The following is a 14,850-nucleotide window of genomic DNA, read 5'->3' on the forward strand; positions in this document are numbered from 1 at the left end:
CCGTTAGAAAAATTTTAAAAGGCAAGAGGACAGTAGTGTCCCGATGTCTTTCGATTCATCGCACGGGCTAAGAGATGGAACGAATTACACATTCCCGAAGTGTGAGAAGAAATTTATTCAGCTCTAGTGTTTGGGGGGAGAGGAAAAAAAAAGCTAAATATACTGTCAACATCACCAAAATATCGCGACACTTTCCATCATTTCGATCGTGACCGACACCCCTGGCCAGAAGAAATGAGACCCCCGTTCCGAGGACAGCGGCGTCCAAATGAGGTGTTTAATGGTTACCTTCACTTGTAAGGGTCCGTAAAGCGAAACGCCTTGGCTTCCGCCATGTAGGCGTTCTGGCGTTGCTTCAGCCGTTTCGCCTCTTGCCGGAGCTGCCTCGTTCTCTCTTTGGCCATCTGTTGCTCCGCGAGTTTTTCTACCTGTTTTCTTCTGAGCCATCTGGGGAGGAGAGACACCCCCCAGGTCAGGAGAAGCCAGGACAGACCCTCCCTCCAGCTGCCGTTAGGGGCCGGCAAGAAGCTCTTGGCCTTGAGTGTCTCCGGCAACGGAGAGGGTCCAAATAGAAACTGAAATTCAACTGGAGGGGCTGGAGCACGGCGGGGAGGGCGTTGGCCTTGCACACAGCCGATCCAGATTTGATCCCTGGCATCTCCTAGGGTCCCCCGAGCACGGCCAGGAGTAATTCCTGAGTGCAGAGCCAGGAGTCAGCCCTGAGCATCACCGGGTGTGATGCAAAAAAAAAGGGCAAAAATCAACTGGAAAAGCTCAGGCTTATATTTTAGGCTCACACAAAAACAGGGGTTACATTCGGAACCTGATGTTGGGAATGAAGTTTGTCTGATTAAACTGCCAACAGAGTTAGGATTTGTCTCAGACAAGACCGATTGCCTGGGATGCAGGGAAAGTTTTAAAAATAGTTTTCTGGGCCGGAGTGATAGTCCAGTGGGAAGGGCGTTTTCCTTGCATGAGGCCAACCCAAGTTTGATTCCAGCATTCCATGGGGTCCCCCGAGCACCGCCAGATGTAATTCCTGAATGCAAAGTCAGGAGGAACCCCTGAGCATCGCCAGGTGTGATTCCCAAATTCAAACAACAAAAAATTTAAAAATAGTAAGTTTTCTGAGAAAATGAGTATTTGAGAAATTCCGAAAAAACTAGATTTTTCTGGTTAGTTTTCCTGTATTGTAAAACATTGTTGAACCGGTTTAAGGATGCCAGCATGCAGAAATTTTGTGTGGTTTATTTTGGTAAAGAAATTGATAGTGTGCTTGCTTTGCTTTCTACACAAAACAGTTCTTCCCTTACAATGGAAAAGTAAACCAAAGCATTTTATTTATTTATACCCTTGGCAGTGCTCGGGGGACCCTATGGGATGCTGGGAATCGAACCCGGGTCGGCCGCGTGCAAGGCAAAACGCCCTCCCCGCTGTGCTATTGCTCCAGCCCCAACCAAAGCATTAAAAAAAAAAAAGAATTCTTTCTTAAGACTATAAAGTTGGTCTAGGCAAAATACACCAAAAAGTAACAATAGGGTCCAATCCAAACAAATGAATATGTGTACACAACTGCTAAGTACACACGTGTGTTGTTTACATGATTTCCACTGCCCACCCCCCGCCCCCACACACACACACACATACACACACCGCCTCCTGAAATGACCCTACACTACATAACTGCTAGGAAACAGAGACTTGAGTATTTCACAACACAACTTGGTGTCATGGGGTATTAAGTTGGCTATGAGCAGATGAATCCTAGTCAGTTGGTGGGTCGGGTGTGCGGAGAGACACCTAGAAACTGCAGATCACTGGGGCTGTGGTGAAGAGAAGGCCGACTGGCTGACAGCCCTTGTCTTGCATGCTGCGGCCTTGGTTCAATCCAGATCTGTCCCTCAAAATAAAGCACACTGCAGGGGGAAACACACACACACACACACACACACACACACACACACACACACGATATGATTCTGGTTTATACTTAAAAATCACAAATAAGTGCAGAGAACTAAGAACATCGCTGAAGTAGTGATTTTTTTCATGATGAAAATGAGACTTCTGGGGCTGGAGCGATAGCACAGCGGGTAGGACGTTTGCCTTGCACGATGTTGACCCGGGTTCGATCCCCAGCATCCCATAGGGTCCCCTGAGCACCGCCAGGAGTAATACCTGAGTGCAGAGCCAGGAGGGACCCCTGTGCATCACAGGGTGTGACCCAAAAAGTAAAAAAAAAAAAAAAAAAGAAAATGGGACTTCTACAACGAACACCAACAAAGGGTTACATTAAAAAAAAAAATACAGAGGGGAGGGGCTGGAAAGAGCTGGCCCTTCACATCGTTCACCCAGTCCCGAGAGCCGGGAGTGACCCCTGAGCATCGCCAGGTGTGACCTGAAAAGAATCGCCAGGTGTGATCCTGAGCATCACCAGGTGTGACTCAAAAAAAAAAAACAAACAAACAACAACAACAGACTAAAAGGGCAGAGGGATAGTACAGCGGATATACAGCTGATAGTACAGAACGTTTGTTTGCCTTGCACGTGGAGGACCTGGGTTCAACCCCCGGCATCCCATAGGGTCCCTTGAGCACTGCCAGGAGTGTTCCCTGAGTGCAGAGCCAGGAGGAATCCCTGAGCATCTCCAGATGTGGCCCAAAAAGGAAAAACAACAAAACAAGACACAACAACAACAAAACCAACTCAATGCCCACCGCCCCCCACCCCACTTCAAAAGATCAAGGCGGATGGATCAAGGGCCTTGGTCCAGAGACACAGCAGTGAATCCAGGAAGACAGCAGCTCATCGGAGATCTTTCTGGACCCTGTACCAAACCAATTCACCAGGGCAATGGAGCGGGTGTGCCCAGATGAACCCCCGATGGCCATGAGCTTCCAGAAGCAAAACCCAGGTCTGTGAGTTCCAGGACTGAGACTTCAGGCCACATAGCAGTGGCGGAAACTGGCCGTCACTCCCCGTCTCCCTGCCCACTCAGGGTCCTGGCTGTCATGCCCACGATCTGCGTCCAGGCGCCATCTCAGCCCATTCAACGGCCTTGAACAGGAGACTCCCAAATGAATCTCAAAATGAATTAGCTCCCCACAGAGCTGTCTCTGGGCCCCAACCATTTGCAATTTTAGAATCCCAAAGTGACCTCTCATGATATTCATAAGGTAAAGGTAAAGGCCCTCCCGTTGATCGTCGATTTGCTCGAGCGGGCCCAGTAACATCTCCATTGGAGACTTTGTTGTTACTGTGTCTGGCATATCGAATACTCTCGGTAGCTTGCCGGTGATATTCATAATAAGCAACAGAAAATAAATTATCGAGCGTCTGCTCCTGGCAGGCAGGCTTGAATGGTGGTGGAGAATGTGTCCTGGTGGAGGGATGGGGGTTCCATCATCGCATGACTGAAGCTCAAGCATGAACGTTTTGTAAATGTATCTCACGGTGATTCAATTAAAAAAAAAAAAAAAAGAAAAGATTGGGGCTGGAGTGATAGCACAGCAGGGAGGGCGTTTGCCTTGCACACGGCCAACCCGGGTTCGATTCCCAGCATCCCATAGAGTCCCCTGAGCACTGCCAGGGGTGATTCCTGAGTGCAGAGCCAGGAGTCAGCTCTGAGCATCGCCGGGTGTGACCCAAAGAGCAAAAAAAAAAAAAAAAAAAAAAAAAAAGGAGAGAGAGTGTATGGGGAAAATTGTCTGCCATGGAGGCAGGGGGAGGGGTGCGATGGGCAGGGGGAGGGGTGCGATGGGCGGTGATACTGGGGACATTGGTGGTGGGGAACGTGCACTGGTGGAGGCTTGGGTGTCCCATCATTGCATGACTGACACTCAAACATGAAAGTTTTGTAACTGCATCTCATGGTGATTCAATTAAAAAAAAAAAAGATTGGGGCTGGAGCTATCGCTCAGCGGGGGGGGGGGGGGGGGGGGCGTTTGCCTTGCACACGGCCAACCCAGGTTCGATTCCCAGCATCCCATAGAGTCCCCTGAGCACTGCCAGGGGTGATTCCTGAGTGCAGAGCCAGGAGTCAGCTCTGAGCATCGCCGGGTGTGACCCAAAGAGCAAAAAAAGAAAAAAAAAAAAAGAGAGAGTATGGGGAAAATTGTCTGCCATGGAGGCAGGGGGGTGGGGTGGGATGGGTGGTGATACTGGGGACATTGGTGGTGGGGAACGTGCACTGGTGGAGGCTTGGGTGTCCCATCATTGCATGACTGACACTCAAACATGAAAGTTTTGTAACTGCATCTCATGGTGATTCAATTAAAAAAAAAGATTGGGGCTGGAGCTATCGCTCAGCGGGGGAGGGGGGGCGTTTGCCTTGCATGCGCCTGACCCAGGTTCGATTCCCGGCATCCCATAGGGTCCCCCGAGCACAACCAGGAGCGATTCCTGAGTGCAGAGCCAGGAGGAACCCCTGTGCATCGCCAAAGAGCGGAAAAGAAAAAAGGTCAAGGCGACCGGAGGGGCCTGGGGACACTCACTGCCGGAAGGCGCGCTCTCTGCCCTCGGTCCCCTTCAGGAAGTACAGGCACTCCTCCTGCTTTCGGATCTCCTCCGTCCTCCTCTCCCTCAGCTGCTCCTCGTGCTTCTTCTTCAGCCACAGTCGGAAGGCCTGCTGCGGGTCCCGGTTTTCCTGCTGTGCACGCCAAACGGAGGGGGGCCGAGTTGACCCTCAGCCCTGCCTCGTGGGGGCTCCCGGCCGTCACCTCCCGGCCACGACCGACCCCGAGATGGCGCCAAGGCCATGCACAGGGTCACGGGGGGGGGCGGGGGGGCCAAGCACTGAGTCTGCAGCGGACCCTGGTTCAGCCTCCTGCGAGCACCACCAGGAGGGACCCCTGAGCCCCCAAGTAAAGATGAATGGGGACATGGCAGAGCACGGGGTCCGAGGGAAACAGGGAGATGCAGGGGAGAAGGAAATGGGGGGGGCCAGGCAGGAGCGCATGTCTGGGTGTCATTCCGGGATACAGCAGGGAGGGCATCAGCAGGTGCAGGGTTAAGTCTCAGTGTCCCCCGTCTGAGCATCCGCCTGTCTGGCTGGCTGGCTGGATGGGGAAGCCCCGAGCCCGCCTCACCCTGCTGTGCAGGTCTTCGATCTGCTTGGCCCGTTGGACCCGCCGCATCTCTAGCACCTGCTCCCTCTTCTTCTGCAGCCAGGCCTTAAACACCAGGTCGTTCTCCTTCTTCTTCTCTTTCTCTTCCTCTAGTTTCTTCTGTTCCTCCTGGCGGGAGGGGTTGGGGGTGGGGGGAACAGGCACAGATAAGAAACTTGAGGGCACAGCGCAAGGGATCCCGGGGGGGGGGGTTTGCCGGCGTCAGACTAGGCGCCCCCTCCCACCCCGCCCCCTCGCGATGCCCCCCCCAGCACTGGATGGCCCTGAGGACCGCCACGGAGGCCCCAAACGAAAGCAGAGACGTTGCTGTGAGCACAGCCCAGAGGCAAGAGAGCCAGGCAAGGGATAATCTGCCCCTCCTGGCATCGGGTTGGCAGACCAGCAGACGGAGGATTCTCTTCCGTAACACAGAATCTTTTTTTTTTTTCTTTGCTTTTCGGGTCACACCTGGCGATGCTCAGGGTTTCCTCCTGGCTCTGCACTCAGGACTCACTCCTGGCAGTGCTCGGGGGACCCTATGGGATGCTGGGAATCGAACCTGGGTCAGCCGCGTGCAAGGCAGACGCCCTCCCCGCTGTGCTAGCACTCCAGCCCTCTGTAACACAGAATCTTCCCTGAGCTCTGAGTCCTTCTTTTTTTTCTTAGCTTTTTTGGGTCACACCCAGCGATATTCAGGGATTACTCCTTGTGGAGCATTTCAACAGGTACCAGAGCAGATGAGACCTGTCCCTGCACAGCAACCCAGCAGGGCGTGTCTGGGTGCATCTGACAAGCGCCAGGTATCCGGCCTTGAGTCTCACCCAATCCCCTCAAGAATTGTCCCCTATGCTTGGCGAGTCCTGCCTAACTGCAGCATCCCGCCCTAATGGGACTGGGCCGGGACAAAGCAGAGTTGGAAAGGTGACAGTCAGTGGTGCTAAACTTTATGTGACTGGACCATCCCCTTAAGCCGAGACCCTCTATAAAATATGTATACATCTGGCAATAAAGTGAGCGGCCATCAAGCTGTCTCCTGGAGTGACTTCTCTGCGCAACCATCAACCTTTGTTCCGCGTCTGCCCAGACCCGTGTCCGGGCATGCTGGGAGAAAACGGTTCCCCAATAACTCCTGGCTCTGGTGGTGCCCTGAGCACCACCACGGAGGCCCCAAACAAAAGCAGAGATGTTGCTGTGAGCACAGCCCAGAAGGCAAGAGAGCCAGGCAAGGGATAATCTGCCTCTCCTGGCATCGGGTTGGCAGACCAGCAGACGGAGGATTCTCTTCCGTAACACAGAATCTTTTTTTTTTTTTTTGCTTTTTGGGTCACATCCAGCAATGCACAGGAGTTCCTCCTGGCTCTGCACTCAGGAATCACTCCTGGGGGGGCTCGGAAGGACCCTATGGGATGCCGGGGATCGAACCCAGGTCGACTGCATGCCAGGCCAACAACACCCTCCCTGCTCTGGCATCGAGTCTTTGAAACACTCAATCCAGCGAAGGAAGAAAATGCATCTGGCCTGACCCGCTGCCGGGAAGAGCCTCCGTCCCTCCCCCAGAGCCCGCCAGGCCCCGTTCCCGGGTGGGGGGTGGGGGGGCACCCTCACCTCCAACCTGAGCTTCGCCCGCTTCTGCTCCAGCCTCTTCTGCAGCTCCTTCTGCTGAGGGGAGAGGCAGTAGGTGGAGGAGGCCGGCGACAAGTGCGCCGACTGGGCCCGCGGGTGGAGTCTCCCAGCACCCTTCCAGGGGTCGGAGGACGCGGTGGAGGCCGGCCTCAGCCGGAGGCCGGGGGCCGCCTGCGGCGGTGGGGTGTCAGGCTGTGGTTTCTCGGGGGGAGAGAGCACTGGGCCTGGAGTCCCCCCTGAGGCCTCTTTCTTCCCCGGGTCGCCACCGCCACCGCTGCTGCCGGCGGGGCTGGCTAGGCGGGAGCCGGCCTGGGGGAAGTCGCCGTCGGCGCCGGGTGCCGGGCAGGCTGGGACGGGCAGCCCTTGGCTCTCCAGGTCCTGGAAGTTGAGCAGCTCGAACTTGCCGTCACGTTCCACCAGGACCTTCCCCTCCTTGGCCTCCTCAGGCCCGGCCTCCTCGGGCAAGACCAGTGGCACCTGGGCCTGGTCCGGCTCGCCCGAGAGGCACAGCCGCGACATCTGGCCGGACACCGAGTCCTCGCTGGCCGTCTGGGCGGCCTCCGCGTCCTCGGGCGGGGGCACCTCCAGGTCCACCAGCTTGTCCTTGAACTTGAGCCGCCGGTCCCGCTTCTCATGCACGGGCTGCTGGCGCAGCAGCAGCTGGTTGGCCTGGACGATCTTCTCCATGATGTAGCGCCGGACCTCCTCGTCCTCGGCCTCGTCCAGCCGCGACTCCTGCGACGAGGTCTCGCTGTCCGAGTCGGACGCGGCCTCCAGGGGCTGGATGCTGGGCACCGAGATGAAGTCATTCCTCCGGGCGGGGCCATCGTCCCTGGGCGGGGCGGCCAGGGGCTCCGCATCCTGGGGGGCCCCAGGGGGCTCAGCCCCACGGGTGACCTGGGGGCGGGAAGGAGAGATGGTCTTCGCCTCTGCGGGGAGAGCCCAGGTTTCCCGTGCCGGAAGACGCGGGCAGCCCAAAACAGGCCTGCCCGGCCACTGGCTTCATGAGTGGACACCCCAGGCAGCACGTGCAAAACTCAGATTCCCAACCCCCTATAATAATCAGATTCCCAACCCCCCATAGTAATCAGATTCCCAACCCCCATAATAACTCAGATTCCCAACCCCCCATAATAGATTCCCAGCTTCCCATAACAATTCAGATTCCCACCCCCCCATAGTAATCAGATTTCCAACCCCCCATAATAACTCAGATTCCCAACCCCCCATAATAATCAGATTCCCAACCCCCCATAATAACTCAGATTCCCAACCCCCCATAATAGATTCTCAGCTTCCCATAACAATTCAGATTCCCAACCCCCCACAGTAATCAGATTCCCAACCCCCCATAATAACTCAGATTCCCAACCCCCCATAATAATCAGATTTCCAAACCCCCATAACTCAGATTCCCAACCCCCCACAGTAATCAGATTCCCAACCCCCCATAATAACTCAGATTCCCAACCCCCATAATAGATTCCCAACTTCCCATAATAACTCAGATTCCCAACCCCCCACAGTAATCAGATTTCCAACCCCCCATAATAACTCAGATTCCCAACCCCCCATAATAATCAGATTCCCAACCCCCCATAATAACTCAGATTCCCAACCCCCCATAATAGATTCTCAGCTTCCCATAACAATTCAGATTCCCAACCCCCCACAGTAATCAGATTCCCAACCCCCCATAATAACTCAGATTCCCAACCCCCCATAATAATCAGATTTCCAAACCCCCATAATAACTCAGATTCCCAACCCCCCATAATAATCAGATTCCCAACCCCCCATAATAGATTCCCAGCTTCCCATAACAATTCAGATTCCCAACCCCCCATAGTAATCAGATTTCCAACCCCCCATAATAACTCAGATTCCCAACCCCCCATAATAGAGTCCCAGCTTCCCATAACAATTCAGATTCCCAACCCCCCATAGTAATCAGATTTCCAACCCCCCATAATAACTCAGATTCCCAACCCCCCATAATAGAGTCCCAGCTTCCCATAACAATTCAGATTCCCAACCCCCCATAGTAATCAGATTCCCAACCCCCCATAATAACACAGATTCCCAACCCCCCATAATAGAGTCCCAGCCCCCCATAGTAATCAGATTTCCAACCCACATAATAATCAGATTCCCAACACACATAATAATCAGATTCCCAACCCCCCATAATAATCAGATTTCCAAACCCCCATAATAACTCAGATTCCCAACCCCCCATAGTAATCAGATTCCTAACTCCCCATAATCGATTCCCAACCCCCCATAATAATCAGATTCCCAACCTCCCATAACAACTCGGATTCTCATGGCCCCCATAATAACTCTGACTTCATGCCCCCCAAGGGAATTACCCAGAGCCACACAACTTGGGCGTTGGGAGTGGGCTATGACTATTTTTGAACTGACTATTGCTAAGACAATTATTATACTGACAATCTTTTTTTTTGACTTTTTGAATCACACCCAGTGATGCTCAGGGGTCACTCCTGGCTCTGCACTCAGGAATCATTCCTAGTGGTGCTCAGGGGACCATAAGGGATGCTGGGGATCGAACCCGGGTCGGCCGCGTACAAGGCCAACACCCTCCCCGCTGTGCTATCACTCTGGCCCCAACAGACCGGCAATTTTTATGTTAATGCATGAAAAAGGTAACAAAATAAAAGTAACAAATACCACCATGCCAATGTGACCTTCCACGTGACAATAAGTGATCCTACTTAATCATATTTAATAGACCTACTTTTTCCTAAGCGCATGCCTACAGCCCAGTCTTCGATACGTTCCTTTTCCACCTGTTCCCCTCACATGCTAATCAGTGTCTGTTGGTCCCCAGTGGGTGGAAACACTATATTTCGGAAGCCTTTGCCTTATGTTTCATTTCCATTGAAAGCATAACCTATGATTTTCACCTGAGTCTAGAGAGAGCAGAAATCATCTGGGTTTTGCTTTTGATGCCATAAAAAACACGGTCCTCCCGTTGTTCATCGATTTGCTCGAGCGGGCCCAGTAACGTCTCCATCATGAGACTTGTTGTTACTGTGTTTGGCATATTCAATACATCACGGGGAGCTTGCCAGGTTTTGCCGTATGGGCAAGATACTCTCGATAGCTTGCCAGGCCCTCCGAGAGGGGCGGAGGAATCGAACCCAGCTCGGCCGGTCTGGCTGTGCACAAGGCAAACGCCTTACCGCTGTGCTATCACTCCAGCCCTTGATGCTATAATCTCTTACAATCCCAGTGTCTGCTTTTTTTGTTGTTGTTGTTATTTGATTTATGGGTCACACCCGGCAGTGCACAGGGGTTACTCCTGGCGGTGCTCAGGGACGCTATGGGATGCTGGGGATCAAGCCCGGGTTGGCCTCATGCAAGGCCAACGCCCTCCCCGCTGTGCTATTGCTCCAGCCCCTGCTCCTGGCTTTATTGAAAGCGCTATCTTATCCCCAGCTCTCACACCAATCAGCCCTGTGCTTTGGGATACCCCCATTTACACGTTAGTTTTCTCATCTCTGGGACGGTGCTGGGAACACTGGTCACTGCCTCGCCTAGGGATGTGCGGTTCAGGGATCGCTTCCGAAACGCTAAGCGCTTGCCAGCCCCTCGCCCGCTCCGTAGCTCACACAGTCCTCCTCTGCCTCTGCCCCGCCGTTTTCACTGGGATCTTTCTCGTTAATCAGCCATTCCAGATCTTTCTCAAAGTCGTCTTCATACTCGCCACTCTCTTTGGAGTCCGTTTCCGTATTGTCATTCATTGTCGGTTGCTCAAGAGGAAGGCTGGAAGGTGGGAAGAGAGGAAGACCAGAAGTCAGCCCCTGGAGCTCAGAGATGCCCAGGCAAAGCCCGAGAGGGCCCAGGAAGCATCGCAGGTTCACACAGGGCAGAGTTGGGCGCTGAGCGATAGCACAGCGGGGAGGGCGTTTACTTTGCATGCACCCGACCCAGGTTCGATCCCCGGCATCCCCTAGGGTCCCCTGAGCACCGCCAGGAGTGATTCCTGAGTGCAGAGCCAGGAGGAACCCCTGAGCATCACCGGGTGTGACCCAAAAGCAAAACCAACCAACCAACCAAAACCAACCTCAGAAGGCTGTGAACTGCACCCCAAGTGATGGGGCCCAGCTAGAGCCCCCAGTGCCCTGGAAGACCCCCTTAAAAGCACTCATTGGAGGGGCTGGAGCAATAGCACAACGGAGAGGGCATTTTCCTTGTACGCGGCCAACCTGGGTTCGATCCCTGACATCCCATAGGGTCCTCCAAGCACCGCCAGGAGTAGTTCCTGAGTGCAGAGCCAGGAGGAAGCCTTAAGCATCGCCGGGTGGGACCCAAAAAGCAAAAAACAAAACAAAACCCCAAAAACAAACCCCCCCCAAAATGACAGTAAGGTTCTGCATGTGCTGAATGCATTTGCTCAGAGGACACTCCGGTCCACCCCGTACCCACCCCCTCATCTCCCCTTCACACAAGCACCTCCTGGCACCTGGATTCGCAAGATTAAAAAGGAGGGCCAGCCTTTCTACGGAAGCTTATTCATGTCGCCTGATTTGCTTTTCTAGGTGCTCAGAGCACATCCTGGTACCCCTGAGCCCCGCCAGGAGTGATCCCAGAGTGCAGAGCCAGGAATAAGCCCTGAGCACCGCTGGGTATGGCCCTTAAGACAAAAAGCAGACGTCAGGAAACTAAAATGTGTTTCAGGTAAAATTCATCTTTTCCTTTGATGATTTAGCCCAAGAGTGATCCCTGAGCACTGTCAGGTGTGGCCCCCACACCAATATGTGTGTGTGTGGGGGGGGGGGGCTGGAGTGACAGCACAGTGGGTAGGGTGTTTGCCTTGTATGCGGCCGACCCGGGTTCGATTCCTCCGTCTCTCTTGGAGCCCAGCAAGCTACCGAGAGTATCCCGCCTGCACGGCAGAGCCTGGAAAACGCCCCGTGATGTATTCAATATGCCAAAGACAGTAACAACAAGTCTCACAATAGAGACATTACTGGTGCCCGCTCGAGCAAATCGATGAGCAATGGGAGGACAGTGCTACATGTATGTATGTATGTGTATATATATATATATATATATATATATACACATATTGGGGTCACTCTTGGGCTAAAGCCTATAAACCACTGGTTTTCATATTGACCCAGTGAAAACAGGAGAGATGTCATCAACAACGACGGCAGAAGCAAACTATCACAGTCACTGTCACTGTCTTCCCGTTGTTCATCGATTTGCTCAAACGGACCCAGTAACGTCTCCATTGTGACAACTGTTACTGTGTTTGGCATATTGAATACGTCACAGGGAGCTTGCCAGGCTTTGCCATGCGGGCGAGATACTCTCGGTAGCTTGCCGGGTTCTCCAAGAGGGGCGGAGGAATCGAACCCGGCTCAGCCGGGCCAGCTGCGTGCAAGGCAAACGCCCTACCGCTGTGCTATCGCTCCAGCCCAAACTATCATAGTATTTTGTATATTAGTTTTAAAATCGGTATTGTGAAAGAAAAATCATGTCCTAAGCAGAAATAACGGTTTTTGGTGTTTTTGTTTGTTGTTTGTTTGCTGACCTTCAGGAATCTTCTGCAGAACTGGTGGTGAAAACTTGCCACTCCCAGCTACTAAGTCTACTTTACCTAGTATGAGTGAGATGGAAAATCTAAATCTCCCAGATCTGAAATGCTTGCAGGAGTAACTGTCCCTGCCCCCATCACAAATGCCCGAGGATAATCCATTTTCTTTAGACCGAGATGGGTTATTTTAAGACGGATAAGTAGCATTAACTGCTAGCCGATTTCTATGACCCTACCGGCGCTTGCCATGGACCTTAGAAGAAACAGTTTTGAGCTTACATGCTTTCTTACTTAGCAGCTGGCTTGCAGGAAAACTCACTGAAGTCCACAAACCGAATCAACACAACTAAAACCTGATCACACATGAAACTCCCCCCACCATAGGTGTTATTAAATAAGTAACCTGCAGGGTGTGTGAAGCAATCGTTTCAATAGATTCCTGAATAGAAGTCATATAAGCCAGCATCCCATATAGTCCTCCGAGCACCGCCAGGAGTAATTCCTGAGTTCACGAGCCAGGAATAACCTCTGTGCATTGCCGAGTATGACCCAAAAAGCAAAGAAAAAAAAAAGTAAATACAATGGGAGAAACTGGCACACAACCGAGAGTATCCTGCCCACACGGCAGAGTCTGGCAAACTCCCCGTGGCTTTTTAAAATGCCAAAAACCAGTAACAATGATGGGTCTCATTCTCCTGACCCTGAAAGAGCCTCGAATGTGGCACTTTCTAAAATCTCAGGGCTAGGACGAAGGAGACGTTACTGGTGCGTGCTCGAGGAAATCGATGAACAACAGGATGACAGCGGTACAGTGATAACCAGATATAATGGAATTGAAAGTTCCAACATCTACATGCACAGCTGGTCCCCGAGTAAACCAAATCCACCAATCCTAAAAGTCTCCTTGCCCCGTCCCTTAAAGCAGCTTCCCAACAGAACCTGGGAGAGCCAACTCCTTTGGGGGGCTGTCAATCCTCCTCCCCAGAGGACCAACGAGTTACAAAGTATCAGTACCATTTGCAACAAAATTGCCTGGACCACCCCGGTGCAGGACCCCCTTCCTCCAGTGCATTTTCTGTGCATTTCACTGCATTTCCTTGCCAGGCACTGGAGCTCTGGGCGGAAATGAATCTCTTCCTCCCCAAGGCCTCTGCAACACCCCCAGGGCCAGGCGGCTGCAAGCTGCAGGAACCTTCCAGAAGGAGGTGCAGCCCGGACGATTCCCCACCGCCCTGCACCCCAGCGCTGGCCCCGGGGTGAAGGAAAGACCCAAAGACTGAGCCCAGGGGACCCTTAACGACAGCAGCCGGGAGGTGACCCCTGAGCCCGAGCCCCCTGCATGGGGGGGACCGGTGGGGGGGGGGGGCTCTGCAGGGAGGCTGTTAGCTTGGGTGGGTACAAGTCTGGGACCCCCCCAAAGAGGAGGGGCTCGAACCTGGGTGCCCGTCTCGGGGGGAACTCGGCCGGCACTTCCTTCCCTCCCCAGCCCACCCTGCTGCCCCCCAAGACATCCCCCCCACCCAGGTGATCGCATCTGGCGCCGTGACAGGGCCTCAGCGTCTCCCTAGGCCCCTTTCCAGGCCTTTCCAGGTCTTTCCAGCCCCTCCTGCCTGTCCGAGCTGCAGCCGCGGGGCTTCTGGGGTCCTCCCGGCTCCCCCAGGCTCGGAGCCGCGAGCGCCAGGTGCCCGCGGCGGCGGCGGCGGCAGCAGCATCCCCGATCGCGCTGCCATGGCAACGGCGTCTCCCGGCCGGCGCGGCGCGGCGCTTCTGCGCAGGCGCGGGACCTCCGCGCAGGCGCAGTGCGGCAGACGCAGCCCCGACCCGAGCCCGGGGGTCACCGGGGCGGCGGGTGGTTTCCATGGAGACCGCCAAACAATCGCACGCGCCGCCCCCCGCCAGCGCCTGTCCCCCAACACTGGGCAAGCTCTCCTGCTGCCTGCAACGCCCCGTGGTTGCATTTCTAGATATTTTTTATTTTTTTCTAGATTTTTAAAAATAGGTAACAGCTCAAGCAGGGATGTGCCCCCTGAAGCAGAACCAAAAAAGGGTCCAGGTGTGTGTGGGGGGTCTTAGGGGTGAATGACATCAACACGGATCCGCAGTAGAATTTCCTGCTTGGCTTTCTTTGGGGGCCCCACTCAGCAGGACTCAGTGGCTATTCCCACTGTATTATCTCCGGGGGGGCCTCTCTCAGCCGCTTTTTTCTTTTTTTAAACAGCAAAGACAGATTGCTTGTGGCTGTTCCCATTTTATGGAGAATGGCAATATTTAAATTATTTGATATTAAATGATTTAAATGATTTAGGCTCCCAAACCATCTCATCTGAATTCTTGCAGGTTCTTGCTCCTAACCTGTGCCTTAGCATGATAAACTTAAAAGCAGGTTTTTTATTTATTTATTTTTTTTAGGCCGTGAAGGGCATTGGCCGTGTCCTTGAACCCCATCCCGAAACGTGCCAGGCCCCGCTTGGCATGGACGAGTGGGACCCCGTGTACAGGAACCCACATACATGCTTGGGCATCTATTTGCAGAGGGAGCTACTTCTCAAG

The 14,850-nt window shown here is 53.6% G+C and overlaps 1 protein-coding gene across 1 annotated transcript; it reads right to left on the reverse strand.

The window, feature by feature from the left end:
• Positions 1-270: 270 nt before the first annotated feature.
• Positions 271-10,498, reverse strand: CCDC181 (coiled-coil domain containing 181). The gene is made up of 5 exons (XM_056108604.1): positions 10,367-10,498; positions 6,711-7,625; positions 5,088-5,234; positions 4,494-4,648; positions 271-447 (listed from the first exon to the last, which is right to left on the reverse strand). Exons 1-5 carry the CDS (start codon positions 10,496-10,498, stop codon positions 291-293), a joined length of 1,506 nt encoding a protein of 501 aa, XP_055964579.1. The 3' UTR covers positions 271-290.
• Positions 10,499-14,850: the final 4,352 nt, after the last annotated feature.

This window comes from Sorex fumeus, unplaced genomic scaffold, assembly GCF_029834395.1.
Source record: "Sorex fumeus unplaced genomic scaffold, SorFum_2.1 ptg000226l, whole genome shotgun sequence".
NCBI classification, from domain to species: domain Eukaryota; kingdom Metazoa; phylum Chordata; class Mammalia; order Eulipotyphla; family Soricidae; genus Sorex; species Sorex fumeus.